The sequence below is a fragment of the Lissotriton helveticus genome, chromosome 2_1, assembly GCF_964261635.1.
Source record: "Lissotriton helveticus chromosome 2_1, aLisHel1.1, whole genome shotgun sequence".
In the NCBI taxonomy this organism is placed as follows: Eukaryota; Metazoa; Chordata; class Amphibia; order Caudata; family Salamandridae; genus Lissotriton; species Lissotriton helveticus.
The window spans coordinates 1,657,278,535-1,657,296,322 of NC_136059.1; the positions used below are offsets into that span (position 1 = coordinate 1,657,278,535).

The 17,788-nt window shown below is 46.3% G+C and overlaps 1 protein-coding gene across 1 annotated transcript in view; it reads right to left on the reverse strand.

Moving 5' to 3' along the window:
• The window catches only part of TET2 (tet methylcytosine dioxygenase 2), a 206,923-nt gene that overhangs the window by 47,234 nt on the left and 141,901 nt on the right, over positions 1–17,788 (reverse strand). The window contains exon 3 of the mRNA XM_078676620.1: positions 10,668–10,758. Coding sequence (XP_078532746.1) covers positions 10,668–10,758 — 91 coding nt within the window. The remainder of the gene's footprint in view (positions 1–10,667; positions 10,759–17,788) is intronic.

Genomic DNA, 17,788 nt, shown 5'->3' on the forward strand with positions numbered 1-17,788 from the left:
ACCTAGGTTGGAAAAGCAATGCACTTTCTACTAATTGTCTACTGCGCAATTGTGTTACTATCATAACAACATTAAATATGTACAAAATAGTGCTGATTGCTTTACAAGTAGGTCCACCCACCATGAGAACAACGTTATACCTTAAAAGTTGTTTATTTAAATGTTCAGGCATTTTTAACTAGGATAGGTTAGCTTGCCTCCGAAAAATGCTGCTGTGCCAGGCCCGGTTGCACAGTCCAGAATGATTCTAGGGCTGCAGTAGGTAGGAGACACAATATTTGCTGTTCTCAATTGGCTGCATAGACTTCCCTTAAACCAGTTGTCGGTGTCATGCCCGGACACTCGTTCATGAGTCAATTCACAGAGGAGAGACTAGAACTCAAGAACATAGCCACCTTTGGATAGGTCTCTGTTCCGGAAACAGCGTCCAGTGGAACGTGCCCAGAGGCCTGCGTGCAGGGGGCCTAGCTTTCTCGTGAACTACTCTGACCTTCTAGAACCAGAACGAGAGACTCAAGCTCCAAGAAAACCGCACCCTTCACTCACCAACTTTTGGTGAAGAGTGTCTATTCTGGGAGAGGAAATAGCAAGCTTAGCACACACACAGTTTTTCAGACAGCGGTCGAAGTTCATTAAAACAAGCATTTGCAATGCAATAGGTCTCGCATTTGCGAGAGTTAGAGCTATTGGTGTTGTGAATGACAATGCTTTTTACCTATGTGTTTGAGTGCAGTGCATGTATGCGTTGTGGAATGGAATGGAATTATGTGGGTTGCATTACAATTGTGAGGAGGAATTGTGTGGTGTGAGGTGTATGTGTGTAATGGAATCATGTGGCATGGTGAATAAATAGGTGTGAGAGCTGCATACAATAGATAGAAAGGAAGACAGAGAGGGATAGGTAGTGTGTACAGGATGTGGTGAATGACAGAGGAGCAGAAAGAGTGTATGAGAAATAGAAAGAAGGGGAGAGCAGTTGAAAGATGCATAAAGCGGGTGCGCCTGTCTATGCAGAAGACACCCCAAGATGAAGAGGAGAGCATGCATTTGAGGGACAGAAACCTTGAAAAGGCACAGGAAAGAAACAGTACTTGAAGACGTGAAGTCAACCACATGAGAGAGGCGGAAAGAGTGAGTAAGAGAGAGAGGGGTGAAAGAGAATACGAGAGAGAGAGAGTGCGAGAAAGGGATAGACGGATGAGTGGTAGGGCCACCAAGGGGGGACATGAGAGGTGGATCAGTGCGTGGCGTGAGGAGGTATAGGAAGGTAGCATGTGTGGGCAGGCAGTATAGAGGAGACGGAGTGTGAGGAAAGCATGAGAGGGTGCAGTGAGATTGTGAGATGAGAGGGAGTGGCAGTGTGAGGGAGAGATGAGAGGGGCAGTAGGTGAGTGGGGGAGAGTTGACAGGGTTGGTGGAATTACAAGGGAGAGATTTGTTGGTTTGGAATGGTTTGTTGTGGAATTGTGTGGCATGGAATTATGTGGTGTGAAGTTGTGTAGTGGAAATATGTGGCATGGTGTACTGTGGAATTATGTGGATAGTAATTAAATGGTGTTAAGTGTACCAGAATTTTGAAAGGGCCAGCTCTAAGACAGTGTGATCGGTGCCACTGCACCGGGCGCTAACTTTGGGGGGGGGCCACAGTGCTTACAAGTACAAAATGGTTTTAAAAGCACCTGCTGCCTCCATCCTTGCGTCCGGCAATTTTCAGGCAACGATAAAAATGTCAAGATAACATTGGTGATTGATAGATCTCCTGCAGTGAGATCAGAGGTTTGTCTAATGGAAGTTTTGACCCATCATAAAGTAGAGCAGGAGGTTAAAATGCCTGCTGCAAAGCACGTGTACCATGCAGATCACAAAGTGCATATAATGTAAATAGGTCACTTCTTTACTGCTTTTGTCAGAGAGATTCTTTTGTTACAAGTAGTTTATAAGTTTAAATCCTAATATAGAACAGTGAGCTATTGACTGTCATCAAAGTGCTGCATGCAAACTGCAAGGTGCAGATTAGAGCGTGAGGATTTTTTCCACCAGTCTTTCATTAGCCTAATGTTGCAAAAAGGGTTCACTTTGGTAGAAATCAGTTTTTAGTAAAGCCAACTTCCAACCATGGTGTTATATTTTAAATTCTGAGTTTGTGCTTTTCCAGACCAACTATTCTTAAACTATACTGTCTACCAGTAGGTATGATTTGTGACTCCTACACCTTTTAGTCCTCTGTCTGATGTAAAATTTCCTATACACTGATTTACACACTTAGGACTCATTGTCTCTGTGCAATGTGTATGTGATGTAAATTGCTCTGACACCTTACGCTGGTATGAGTGGCACTATAAAACAAAAGAAATACATGAGAGAGAGAGAGTGGTAATGGAGACTTAAGGGGCACTGTTAAAGAATGGTGGTGAGGTAAGCCTTGAAGAAGGAGGTCATTGATGAGTGCCAACAAACATTGTTGCACCGGCGCCACCAGCGCTAAGGCCGGTCCTGAAGTAGAGTGATAATGTGTATTATGAAAAGTTAAATACTCAATGCGACCAACCCCGTTTACACAGACCACTGATGCCCCAAAATAACACTGCATCGCCAGACACGGACGCTTTCAAATCACCATTAGGGGGTGTGGGAATGGAAACAGTACATTCTGTAGCACTCCTGGGCATTCCCCCAATAGTTGAGACTATGTACCTTCTTGTACAATGTATCTACCTGTTTTAATTTCCTTCCCACATATAGCCGGGACGTTAGACTACGTTTTTCCTTGCATTATGTATCCCATATTTTACCCAATTGATTCCTCCCTTCCCTTCGCTTTGTACACCACCTTAATACTGTAAAGCGCTCTGATACCATCACCGGTCTGGTTCGCGTTCTATAAAACGAAAAAATTAATAAATAATAAGTTGTCCAATGCATGGAGAGAAGGAAACAAAGTTATTCTTATCACAATATGGCTCCTACTGAGATTACCTCTCAAAATACACAGATCATAATCCTGCTGAAGAGCCATGAGCATTCCTCTCAAAAATCTCTGAGCAGTAGAAATAAAATCCACAAGAAGGCTGTGCTACTGTTTTACTTTATCTGGTTTTGCTTTACTACAATTTTGTCCCCTTGTCTAATGTAATGGATTAGTTGGAGCACTTCTCGCTTTAGAGTAGCGAGGGTCACTTAGCCTTCAAGTCAAACAGCTTTAGCATGGAAGCCCCAGCCACCTCAAGGTCGAGCCTTGCTTCAAAGTCTACTCGCATAGAAAGCTGTTCAGCCAATCTTTTGGTAACCCCTGAGGGTGCAGCTTTTGAGGCAGTGGCTCCATGTGAAGTCTTCCTGCAACAGAATCCCTCATGTGGGGAGAGGGTGTGGGTGGCGGAAGGGTGCCCACAGCAGTAGATTGCACAATGGAATCCAGGACATCAAAATACACCTATGACTAGCAGCTTTAAAGTGTCAGTAGCAGAGACGAACAATAGTTGTTTGTTCACCCAGAAACATTTCACTAATGCGATGTCAAATAAATCTGTAGCATGGTTTGTTGATTTGATGGCAATGCAGGTGGTTTAATGCTCAATTATTGGAAACAAATTACCTGGATGACAAATTTGCAGTTGTCAACTCAAAACATGCTGCAGCAAATAGCAAAATGTAAGGATTGACCCCGTTAATGGCCTGCTGGCCAGGGGGGACCAGCGGGTTCAAGGGTAACAAAGGGGTCCCAGCAGCAGGAGTGGCCTCAATTCGGCCATGCCTAAGCCCAGGTCCTTGTCAATTCTGTGTTACAACTCGGTCGTCACTTATGAGCTTCCAGATGCCTCCTGAACAATTGGGAAAAACTTTGCTCGCTTCCCAGTAGATTTGGCGGATCATGTATAGCCGCTTGTTGCTCCTGTACAGAGCGACCTGTCGTAGCTCTCTGATTGCCTAAGAAGTTGCCAATCAAAGGTGTCAAGGCTTTTCAAATCCGTGCCCTGAGGCAGGGAGAGGCACATGTACTTTGCATCTCATTGTGCGACGTGGACATTTAGCTAAGTCATAGAAATAAAAACAGGACATACGTAAACACAAAGAAGTGACCGGAAAGAAACCTCTACAATCATACACACGTGTTAATATATAATCTTTGAACTACATGCATTATTTTTCAGCAGTCAATTTCCATGATATTAAAATGTGAATATGAAATTTGGTTTCAATCTCTTATTGCTTCTAATACTTACACCTGAACACATCATACATGCAAATGTTTCAAGTAAGATTTTGTAATAAAAACGCAGCTTAGTACACGGTTCATCCGAAAAACAGGTTCCTTTGAAATCTGACTGCAGACTAACTTGTGGAGGTATTTTTAAGCAGAATAATTACCATTCTGGGATGGGCGTTGTGTTTGTCGAGATGAACGGGCAATGACAGCATTGATCAGATACAAAGTTGAATGCTAAAGTTCTGCAGTTGGCAGGGCTTTAAGTGGGCCGGGTCCTGCCAGACATCAGCTGGCAATGGGAGTCAGCATTCTGAAACAGTTCAGAAAAACCCACTGGTGGAAAGCTTAGAAAGCCCTCAGCTGCAGTGAAGAAAGTTACGGCTTGGCAGCGAGCCAGGCAACTGAGCTCAGCTTTTTGTTATGCACTTCACTTTTACTTAACAGCTTGCATAATGCCTCTGTCATGTTATGTTATCACAATTTCTATAGCGCACTACTACCCTTAGGTGTCTAGGCGCTTCATCTCCAACTCTAACCCCTTCGCCACTCATGCAACTTCAGCTCAGCAGGTTTTTGGCTCAACGGCGGAGACTCGGACCCGATTACAGAGCTTCAAAGTCAGCAGTTTGGACACTACATCCTCTCCCAGTATCAATAACCAAGCAAACACAAGCAGCGACTTGTGAGGTGGTGGTGTGTGGATGGCACTGCACAGCAAGTTTAAGTGTACATTAAGGGAACTGCGAGCAGCAACGGGCCCCATAGCAAGAGACGAGCAGGAAACCATGTGTGCAACCAACTTTAAAGCTTGGAAGTCGGCTTCTCTAAAAAAAAAAGAAATAGTGGCAAGAAACCAACATACATACTCAGAAGTGAAAGGCCACAAGTAATAGGGCCAGTAGCCATTGGCAGAAGCAACACCCCAAAAGGAGGGACAAATATATGTGAATGACTATTGAAAAGGAAGGATTTTCTAAGGGCGCATGAAGGAACAAATGGAAAGCAAAGGACGTGGTCTAAGCCCACAGAAGAGATACAGCATGTCTAGAGACAGTACATGCACGCTTCCTAGGCTTGACCCAAAAAGTAGGGGTACCATGATGCTGCACAAAATGGTGTGGGGTGGGGTGAGGGAGTGTGGGAGTCGGGGAGTGGGGTCAAAGGCATGGCTTAAAAAACTAAATATTTTGCTACTTTTTTCGATATTTAACCTTCAGATAACTGCAAATAAACTAAGGCACAGCTTAAATGAAAGTTAAATGCACTATTGTACATTATAAAACCACTATTAGTTAATGCATAACAGAGGTCTGTGTCTGTAATCAGAGAGCCACAGAATTAAATCCTGGTTGGCACAGTGGAGAATAGTGATTTGTGTATGTTTAGTGCTACGAGGTCCCAATCTGTGACAGAAAGCACTGTGAACATGTAAGTATTTATTTTAAACTAGCATTACACACAGGTTAAGATAGGCTGCTACAAAAGGGTTTAAGATAAAAAAAAAGTTCTTCCAAAACATAGATTTTAGTAATATCCAAATTGTACGCATTGCAATTATTTTTTATAACTGTCTTTTAAAAACACACACTTCACACGTCAGCCTTGCAATACCACTTAAAAGTAATAATAGTGTGTAATCAGGAAGCTTCAAGGCATTTAATCAATTAAATACAGTACAATCTTTCAAGCACCCAGTACATTTGCAGATTGACCAGCTGTGCATATTTGCCTTTCTTTCAGGCAACACACAGCCTAGCCGAAAGGTGTGTTTAGCTGTATGCCCCGATCTTGATTTCATAGCACAGGAGATTGCTTACCTTACGCTTCCGCTGAAGCATTTTGAATGCCGGAATTAACCGTCCCGGGACAGTTGTCTTTTCACAAAATCTAGGGGAAAGGCTTTTCTTACCCCTTGGCTGCGGCGGCAATTCCGCCGCAGCGCTAGGGGGTAGGGGGGGCCGTGCGGCGCTCCCGTACTCGTGACGGAACCGCTCCGTCACAAGCCTCGGGTGGGCTGTGCTTGTGACGGAGCGGTTCCGTCATGGCCCCGCCCGCTCAATAGAACACGCCGCGCAGGCGCGAAATCAGCGCTGCACAGGTGCGGCGAGTGGGGCGTGACGGAACCGCTCCGTCACCAGCACAGCCCACCCGAGGCTCGTGATGGAGCGGTTCCGTCACAAGCATGGGAGGGGTTTAATTAAAGAAGTATAGTCACATTGTGCCCCTCAGATCCCACCTACTTCCACCACTGGTTTCAGAAGCCAGTGTTCACAGGAATTTGGTGTTTCGCCTCAGAAAGTAAACGTTTGGGCATCTGCGACATGCATGTTATAATAATATAATGGAGCCTGCAATACCGATATAAAAGCCCATCTCTAATTTCTATTTTACAGGTGATTTGTGATATTTCTAGTTGCCTGTAATAACGAAATGACTTAGCTGTTCTACTGTAATAAGTTATTAAGGTTGATTTCTGGCATCACTACGCCTGATGCCAGAACCAGCAGTCAGGGTGAAAGGCAGGTCACTGAGCACATTTACAGCTGCAATATAAGCAATGAAAAACAGAGCAGGCTTTTGGCTGCTTCTGATCTGTTTTTCAAAAACGAACAGTAAATAGTGGAAACTAGAAATTTATGACACTATGTTTTTTTTCAACGCTATATGCCATTATAGGAAAGATAAAATCTCTGTATGTTTCTCCAAAAAGCAGCGCCATTTTTTAATGTTACTGAAAAAAAATATTTTTTAAGCACATTACTGGCTGCTTTTGGAGTGCTTACTTTTGCACTATAGATGCTGCTTTTATTCTTCATGTCTTCAAATCAGTCTCTTTTTCAAATGAAAGAGCAAAACCTAGTATTTAAGCATTTTGTGGAAAGAATGATGTTATGACCATGTATTATAAGGAATAAAGAACCCCTGCCATGTTATGAGGTTCTTGAAAATCACCTCAAAAGTCCATGACCTTATATAGAATCTCTAAATTGCGCCTTAGTCCTCTATATTGTCGCAAAACTCCTCAGTGACCTGCAGTCACCTTATAATGCATAGCAAGGGGTTCTTTATCCCAAGTCTTATTTAAGGAGGTGAGAGGGTGGGGTTAAATGCTGTGACACACAGGACGCCTGACTACTTACAGCAGGCAGCTCTAACAATATGTTCTCAGCAGGGCCGGACACGCCTTTAATTCCTCTGGGCATTTTTCTGTTTGGCTGGAGACCGGGTTTTGGAAGCCCAGGGCCACTCCTTGTGCAGCAGGCTAGGGGAAGGTTCAAGAGAGAGAAAAAGAAAGAGAAAGGGAGGAGCAGCGGTGGCTGGTCCATAGGACGCCGAAGCAGCGCCTCACTACGCATCATCCACCCAAAAAGAAACTGCTCATTGCAGTTCGGGCAACAGGAATGTAAAGCAGACGAATTGACAGCTTTCACAATTCGTCTGTTTACATTTCTGGCCTGTGCTTCACTCGGGTGAAAGTGCGCATGTCAACGCACAGCGCACGCAGGTGAGAGCAGGAGTCTAGAAGATGGAGTGCGCATGGGAGCGAGGAGCGCTCTCAATTTCAGCTCCTGACTTGCATTCACATCCATTAGGTATGCTGCACTTGCCTAGTGTAGTGCAGGCGTCTGAAGATAGGATCCTGCTTGGGCGGTGACATGTTTTTCACACAGTCGCCCATTGCCTTGTGAAATGCCAGGATACAGCCCAGTAAACAAGGGTCAGCCGCCCCCAGTCGCATCCAGTCTTCTGATTTGGCAGTCAAAGTATTTCCAAGAGCGCAAAAGAAAAGAGCGGGGAGAAGTTAGTTCCACGTTGCACGTCTTGTATGGAGAGGAGACGTGATGCGACGAGGGACCGGAGGAGATGCCTGGTAAGTTTATTTTATTAATTTTATTCATTAACCCCTTTCGTGCGTCGGCCTGCCGCCGGCCGTCCGACGTCATGGTAGGCGTGTGCGGAGGACGGCCGGGGGCGTCCGAACCACGCCCACGCTATAAATTACCCGCACCGCGGTGGAATTTCCGCCGTGGTTAAAGGGTTAAATTACCCTCGCCCCTCCCCGCGCGTAACCTCCCTCCCCCCTCCTCCCCCGAGTCATGCCGGCCGCGACTGTGCATGTTTGAGACTTGTGCAGTGGAGCAATGATAGTGAAGTAAAGCCTGCATAGTGCTGTAGGGAGAAGATCTTGTGTTGCACTGCAGTTAGGTGTGCCCTGTTTGGAATTACAGTAGCAAGGTTTGTACGATGGGTTTAATGACCAAGGCCTCTGGTTTTCCTCAGTGAGAGAGCCTCACTTGTGGCGCTGCCTGCTGCCAGAGAACTTGTGTTGTACTCTAGTGGGCAAGACCTGTGTGATGGTAAAAGTGAAGATGGTCCCTGCATGGTGCTTCAGTGAGAGATTCTCAAGACAAAGATATTATGTGAGCTGGGTCATGTCACAGTTAATGAGACTTGTGTGGTGCTGCATGCACTCCTTGAACTGCACCGAGTAATTGCGTGCTGCTGCAGTGAGCAAGGCATTCATGATGGTGGCTTGACTGGGCCTGTGCTGTATATGTGAATGAGGCCTGATGGTGTGCCTGTGAGAGTGAAGACTTATGAGGTGGTAGAGTGAATAATGCATGTGTTGCACTATGGTGTGAGGGCCCATGCTGTGGTGCAGTCATGTCAACAGCAAGAGGAGTTCTAAGAAAATAATTGTTGCAGGAAGTGTAGCATTCACTGGCGCCTCCTGTGCTGTATGTATCAGATTTGTTAATGAAGCATCCACTGGTGCTACCTGTGCTGTATCTGCTATGCTTGCTTGCCGCAGTGCAGTTCGCCAATAATTTTACGCCTCACCACTTTCAAATGTCACCAGCTGCCACTGGGGAGGAGGAAGGTAGAGAGAAAGTGATAAGAGAGAGAGGAGAGAGAAAGAATTGGTGGATGGAAAGATAGATATTACAGGAGGACATGAGGGGAGTTGTGCAGGTCTGAGCATTGTTACCAGGGCTGCCTTTCGTTCCTCAGTCGGTACATGGTATCGGTCTGTTGGTAGAGGAATATGATGCCTTTGCAACAGGGCCGAACTGGCTGTAGCAGGCATCGGGCGTATTCCCGGGAGGCTGGAATGATGGGGCCAGTTTTGCTACGGGGGCCGGTTTTGGAGTAGTGCTGCAATATCGGCTCCCAGTAACAAAAAAACAGCAGTGTTTTACACTTGACAACAAACCCCCGCCACCTGACACCCCCCTCCCCCCCTGCTCGGACACAATTGCCAGGGCTGCTCTGGGTTCCCAGTCCAACCCTGAATAAGGTGGCACAGAGAAGTTTCTGCTGCATGGAGAGCCGATCTTCCAGCCCTACCCACTTTCAGGAGGTAATATCAGACTGCCTTAGGTCAGGGAGAAGGCGGAGTTAACTATGTCCCCATCTCCTCATAGAACTCCAGGTGCGCTCTCTCCAGTGCCACCTCTCTGCTCTGCCGCGCCAACAAGCTGCCCAGGTGGAATGGAATGGATGGGGCAAACCAGGTTGAATTGAAAGAGGCTTTAGTGCGACCCCGCCCTTCCTTCGTGGTGGCGAGTGGTAAAACCGGTGATTTCCGGGAAAGCTGCGCCACACGCTAGGTTGGAGAGCAGCGCTGGTGATTACTCCCAGCGAGGATCCGTGTGAGAGATTCTGTCTGCACCTGCCGCCCACTGCTCTTCACAGAAGCGTAAGGTGGGCACCATAGGCGCACCTAGAGTCAAATTTCGAGGGGGGCTAAGAAAAAAATTTAGGGGGGGCTGATTCTTCAAACAAAAGGCAGAGTGGAGCTGCAGGGGCCCTAGGAAGGGGTGAAAACCATCAAAGCCTCATTAACTAGCAAAAGATCTTTAAAAGACCCGTGAAGTACTCGGGTGCGGCTGTGTGTGCGCCCAGGAAGCTGTCTCATCCTGTGCTGCCACACACGACGGGGGGGGGAGAAGGGGGGAATTAAGGGGGGCCAGAAGCCCTGTGAGTCCAATGGGCGTTGCGCGCCTTGTGGGCACACAGGGCATCATGCGCAGCAGCTGCCTTCTGTACGGACTCCTCTAATCAGGCCCTCCCAGTCTACACACCCAGTTTGAATTGTTACATCTGTGACGTCATCCTTTTTTTTTTTTTCCTGTGCCGCTTAACCCCTAACCTCACATTTCCGCATCACCAACTGTCACGTCAAAGTGAAAGGTACCCCAGCCTCCCCCACTCCCTCCGTGGTCCTGCCCTGCGCCGTCTGGTGCTGCTAGCCATAGTTTATGATAATCCAGTCAAATATTGTGATTCCTCGGGTTTACGGGACAATGCCACGTTGAAAATTGCCAGAGTAGAAATAACAAGCTCACAGTGTGTTGATTAGTAATTGTTTACTTCCATCCAGCTCCGCTGAGCCCGAGAACTCTCGATACACAGAGGATAAAAAAGCGTTCATCTGTTCTCCACCACTTATGTTAATTACCTTTCTTCCATGATTTCTCTAATCGCCGCCACGCTAGGCCCAGCTCCTAGATGAGTATAATAGGGACCTTCATCCTTTTCAACGATTTGCTCTGTTGAAATAATGGAACATCATTTTGTTAGTACCTAGTTTTTATGTACATTTTAAACTGTAAAGAATTTCACCCAACAGGCTGGACTGGCATTTTAATTGGAGACTTTCTGAACAATGTTTTTACTGGTTCAATGCATAGGTTTTGTCAACAATTCCTGGAAACTGTCAAAACTGGATGATTTATTTTACACTTGTCATTTTAACATGTACCTTGCACAGAAAGTGATGTTGTTGCAAACAGAAGAGAAAGTAATAGAAGAGATGACTGCACTCTTGCAAAAGTGTAACGAAGAAATCATTGACAGCTATGCACCCATTTTGTGCATAAGCACTTAACCAAGGGTTTGTATTGATGAAATAATTATTTTAACATTTGAAGCAGCAGAAGCAATACCATCAAAAGTATAGATTTGAATTTGACATAAAAAGTTGGATTTGGCACAGGGCTATTCGAATATTTTGTAAACAGATAATCTGTGCTCCAGTTTACCATTAGGAGGCGGCTTTTGTGCAAACATAAGGGACCACATGCACCCTTTAGAAGCGTAGTTTGTGAATAGCAATAGTGTTACTCTTTTGTGGAAGTGTTTTTTTTTAAAATGTCCCCCCCAACCATCTCCTTATATTTCCCTAAACCCCTCCCACTTAGGATCCTCATTTTCCTACCACTCCCCCTGGTCCCTTCCACATTTACTACTAAATCATATACTTACATAGGTCGAGACCTCCACATAGTGCTTGAAATGGAAAAAGTAAAGTGCAGGTACTCTGTACCAGAATATATGCTCGTTTCTGAGAAGTGCTGGTACCCTCTAATTAAAATTATTACATTTCTCTTGAGAGGTGTCGGTACTCTCCCTTTCAAAATAAACAAGCATTGGAAATGCAATAGGTCTCGGATTTATTTGAGTTAGAGCTAATGGCATTGTAAATGGCAATGTCTTTTAGCCATGTGTTATGGAGTGTATGCATGTGGTGTGTAGTGGAATTATGTGGATTGGATTGGAATTGTAGCAATGATGGCATGCTGCGCTTTAGATGAATATGCTTAAAAGCACCATACTGCGATTGCTACAATACTTAATTGTGGATGCGTTAACAATTGATGTGTGCACTGGTGGTTGGTGGTGTGTGTGCCTGTAGAAATTGTGCACTGATGGCTGGTGGTGTGTGTGCCTGGTGGAAGCGTGCACTGCCGACTAGAGGTGTGTGTGCCCGGTGAAAGCGTGCACTGACGGCTGGTGGTGTGTGCCTGGTGGAAGCGTGCACTAACGGCTGGTGGTGTTTGTGCCCGGTGAAAGTGTGCACTGACGGCTGGTGGTGGAAGTGTGCACTGGCGGCTGGTGGTGTTTGTGCCCGGTGAAAGCGTGCAATGACGACCTATGGTGTCTGTGTCTGGTGAAAGTGTGTGGTGGTGAGTGTGTGGTGGTGAGTATGTGTGTGCGTGGTGTTGTGTGTGTGTGGTGTTGTGGTGTGTGTGTGGTGTGTATGTGTGGTCTTATGTGTGGTGTTATGTGTGTGGTGGTATGTGTGTGGTGTTATGTGTGTGTGCGTGGTGGACTTAGTTCGAGTTTTCATACCCTGCACACTCACACACTGCCCCTACACACTCACAGACTGCTCACCCTACACACTCACACAATGTTCACCCTGCACACACACACACTGCTCACCCTACACACTCACACAATGTTCACCATGCACACTCACACAATGTTCACCCTGCACACTCACACAATGATCACACTCACACACTGCTCACCCTGCACACTCACACACTGCTGACCCTACACACTCACACACTGCTGACCCTACACACTCACACACTGCTGACCCTACACACTCACACACTGCTGACCCTACACACTCGCACACTGCTAACCCTACAAACTCACACACTGCTAACCCTACACACTCACACACTGCTCACCCTACACGCTCACACACTGCTCACCCTGCACTCACACAGTGGGGCTTAGAAGATAGCAGTTATATACGCAGCTCAAGGAGTGCTCCGTTTCTAGTAATTGTAATAAATATAGCTGTAGTTGGGGGTTATTGGGCCCAAAACATAGGCTAGGGAACCACCAGAACAGAGTTCTGGCCACAGTATCACACAAGGGCAACGATGTGTGATCTTGTACAGATCTTCTTATGCTCTCTTTTCTCTTAGGTCCACTAACTGGAAAGCACTTACAAACATGTTAATGCTCAGTACATGGCGATACATTAAAAATATGTTTATACGAACAAGTGATGTTCTTAGAAAGCAGAAATGTACAAGGTTCACAAGTACTGGGGCTCCATGCTCCCATTGCGTTATGCTTATTTGTAATGGATATCCCTGATCTCATTGCCCCCAGAGAATAGCGCTGCCTCACCGCGCCCACAGACACTTGGAGGGTGGGCAGTGCCTCGTATGTGCCCTCCGAGCGACCACACTGACCTGGAAAGATGTTTCAGAATCTGCTTCTTGATTATGTCAGCTATGGTGGGTCTGCCTGTTGCAGAAGGGTGGTCCAGGAAGAATCAGTGTGGGCAGCGGCGGGACCCGTGTCATCATCGTTGGGGAGCCAGCTGCCCCCTTCGGACGCGGTGCCCGCAGTCGCCCCCGCTGCCCTGCTCCGCCAGTCAGACGGTCGCCATCTTGGCTGCAGCATCACCTAGAGATGCCAGGCTGGAGGTGTTGTCATCGGCGCGGAGCCGCCCCCAGCCCGACGGCTCTGCACCGATGACTGCACTGGGAGGAGAGGAGGAAGAGGCAGAGTGTACCGGCTAGACAAACAAGCGATCACGAAATCGACCCAATTGTGAAGAAAAAAAACGCCTGCGAGTGGTGCGCGCGCCACTGCGAGCATAGGTCTTCAATTATTACGGCCGCGTTCGGCCGCGATAATTGAAGACATGTGGCCTTTGGTGCGCGTAACAGACACCAATAGGCCATGGGCGGAGCTACGCGACCGCCCATGGCCTGTTACGTTTTCTGTTTTAAAAGTACACGCACGCAAAGGCCAATGAAAATGGACCTAGGAAATAACACGCACAAGCTGCGTGGAATTCCTGGGTCCATTTTCAAAACCCCAAGAAAAGTGTACGCTAGGCCCGAGACCTAAAAAGTGCTGGCACTCCTGAACAGACAGTACCGGCTCATTTAACGCTCTGCCTCCACACAAAAAAGGTAGGAGAGGCGGTGGTCTCCGCCTGTAAGTTCGTGAATAGCTTTTTGTAGTCTATGAGCAGTAATACTTCACATAATACATGATGCAGTTTACCACTAGGCCCATAATATCAAAGTATGTTTGCTGAAATTGGATGGAACAGAGCAGGAGACATTCTAATGGTCTTTTGTGTATTCAGCAGGTTAAATTTAATGGGAGGTGTGGAAGAGCAGAACAATCAGTTTGCTGCTTGTTCTGCTATAGGTTGAGATGCGGTGCACGCTCCTGCCATCTAGTGTTAGGTGAACAATATTACAAGCTGTTTTTCTAGAAGTATTTTTCGGGCTTCAAGCATTACACAAATTATTCTTGCCCACGTCTACCTGAAGTCGAAAATGTACTAGGATAGTCTCTCCAGATTAGATAAGACCTTTTCCATATTTGTTATGTGCCTCTGTTCTTGTACTACATATATAACTTTTTTTTCACCTGGAACATGCCAATGGTTATCCTTTTCTTACAAAGCACAGTACGAAGGGGGTAGGGTCACCCGTGAACCCACAACAGAAAAACCTGCAAACATCAGTTATTTTTATTTTATTTGCAGCATGCGTGTATTACAGATCAACATGCCATGCTGATAGTGTAAAGCAGGACGCTCAACTTGCCTTGAGGCATGGAGGGAGCACAGTAGAAGAAGAGGATGCAAATATTGTCTTTAGAACAGTTTGATTCACTAAAACCTCCCCAAACGTAAATTCCACCACTGTGTGTTTAGTGAATGTGTGTGCAGACGTCCAGGCAGCTGTTCTACAAATGTCAACACTAGGAATGTACCTAAAAAGGACTTGTGCTACCCTCCTTGTGAGTGAAGTGAAAGCACAGTAGGTTCTATTGGCACATGCAAGGCAGATTTGTATGCAACATAAAATCCACCTTGCCAGACCGGATTCAGAAAAGGGCTTCAATAAAATGGCTATGCAGATGTAACAAACTGTTCGTTGTGTAGAGTACATGAGCACACCTCGTGCTATTCATTGTATGTGAAGAGCACTCTGCTGTACACTGTGAATTAGTGAAGAAAGAGAGTTGCTTAAGTATTAGGGTAATATGAAAGGTTACACCCTGCTTGGTTGTCACTTCCTTTGTTGGGAACTCCAAGTCCCAGAAGTACCACGTGCCAGCCACGTACCAGAAGGCACCTGCTGTCTGTCAAGGGGAGGAGCGCTTGAAACTTGTGGGCGCAACAAAGTGCTGCGCTCACTCCCACCGCATAGGACACGCGCAGGACATGCCCGGGCCAAGAGTGGGCCCGCGTTGCACCTGGAAGAGGTTGGGCTGGGTCACCCTTGGTTTATGGTTTCGCCACCAAGACTCGGTGAGTTTACTTATTTGGGAGCCTTGTTTTACGTTTGCCTGATGACACTACAGGTAATCATAAATTACCTGGGGACGTGGACACCGTCACCTTTAAATCTCCAGGAAGCACCACTCTTGGTTCCTTTCTGGCGGGCCGAGTTATAGCCAAATAAATAGACCTTGCAGAGAGGCATTTGTCCCTAGACATGGGAGAGGGCCCTCTGGGACATCAGGGGCACCAACTGAGTGAGGGAAAAGTGAGCCTCCCACAACCTGCAGTCCCCAACCCAGCGAGCATAACCTGCAAGTATTTCCACCAACAACTAGCACACATAACCCTGATCCTATGAACACCAGTGACAAAGGTTCCTCAGCTAAAAGGAAGCACAAACCCAAGCCATTTGGTATACCCAGGATATCCAGAGCTCCCAGAGCCCAAAGTCCACAAACAGGGCTAGTCCGCTAATCCCCTGGCAGTCCAACATCATTAAGCCCCTCACATGGTGCTGTACATGAAGTACTCAACATTGACTGGGATTGTGTCTTTGAAAAATTTAGATCTATGGTGGTTGCGTGCGAATCCCCGCTTGTGGATAGGATACACTGTTTAGAAGACTCCGTCATGCAGCTCTCAGAGGTTCATATTAACTCGTTGGTCTCATCGGCTTCCACTACAGCAACCAAACTTAGTAAGACCTATGGCTCTGAGTTCTGCTCCTTTCATTGATCAATCATCATCTCATTGTGTTATGCCGGTTTCTAATGTATCGAACCCCCCTCTTCGCAAGTCCGGGGCAATCAGGAGCAGGTTTCAGTAGGGGATGGTCTTCTGGTCAAAGGGGTGGGAGGTTGTACAAGGCTGTGTATAACCGGTCTCTCTAGTGTTCTAGAACTGGTAGGCAAACCTCTCTACCAGCACAACACCTTTGTGGGCTGGGGTCAAGGTTCCACCATAGATTATGTTTTCATAAACCTAGAACATTGTGTATATTTAGGAGGGGTTATAGAATCATGCTTTAGCAACATAACCCCATAAAATTCTTGCGGAACCTTCCCATCACCTCCTGCCCTCACACTGCTCCCGGCGCCACCGGCCTTTCCCAACATGATAAAGGCATGAGTGTCAAGTGGAGGACCACGATATCCCTACATTGATGCACCTGTTGATAGTTGGAAACTTATCAATCGTAGTTGACAGCCTGTTATCTAGTTACTACCCTGCCAGAGGTGTCCTAGAGCCTTTTCATGTTTAGGTTCTTCAAATAGAACTATTTTGCTCAGCCGATTCAAGCAGAGTGGGCAAAGGAAACAGGGATGGTTTAGCACAGAATGTCGCACTACCAACCATAGGCTTTGAGAACTGCTGAATGTTGGACCCCCGGATCAACCAAGTTATCACTGCCGCCAGATCGGATAGTAAAAAGGCCTTACAGAATCGAAAACTCGAACTTAAGGAGGAGAGATGGGATCCCTTAATTTCAACCTACAAAGACAGGGCTTACTAGGGGGTTCTGGGAGATTATCAATCATAAGCCAGCCTTTCTCCATTCATCTGACAGCCTAGGGTTGAACATTAACCGGTGGGATGTGGGGCTTGTCAGTTGTCATGCTCAATTGAGTAGAAGCAAACCTGGGTGCAGGAAAATAATGTCCTTTGTCCATTGCAGTATGGCTTTAGGGACGGTCCGGGAACCATAGAACAATGCTTAAACCTGAACCTAATTTTCGGGAAGTATGTGACAGCTTAGAAAGGGGCACTCTACGTGGCCTTTATGGACTTAATCAGTGCTTTTGACAGGGTCAACTGATCCAAGCTATGGGACATTTTAATTCATCTTAACCTGCCCTGGTGGATTTTCTACGTGCCTTGCACACAGGGTTAGTGCTTCTGTCAAGTACGGTGTAGCAGAGGAATATATAGAATGGTTTGAACACCCCTGAGGTGTCCGGCAAGGCTGCATTCTGGCCTCATCTTGTTTTTATCATATATTAATGATCTTAATTCTTTTTTGAAAACCAATTGAAAGGACATGCCCAAAGTAAAATCTGCATCCATTTTGGCCCTCAAATATGCAGATGATGCTGTTGTGCTCTCCTGCACTCTCATCGGCCGTAGGGGGGCTTGTTGATACCTTTTTGAGGTTTATGGACAGCTTACACCTAGACACAAACATCTCCAAGATGCATTATATGGCGTGTGGTAGGCAGACTAGCAAAACAAGCCCAATATCTATCAAGGGACATTAATTGGAGGGTCAGCGAGTTTACTTATCTATGGATTACTTTTGATGTACGGAACAGCAGGGCATTTTGCGGGTTTATTCGCTGCATGCATTTTAATAATTCCTGTGGTGCCTTATTCAAGTTGGCTTCCAGTGGTGGCAGTAACCCATTCTGCCTCTGTTGGAAGTGTATAAGTTCAAATGTCTTCCAGTGTTGACTTATGGGGCCAGCTTATGGGGGTATCGTGATTGCACTAAACTACCGTACGATGAGATCAATTTCTGAAGA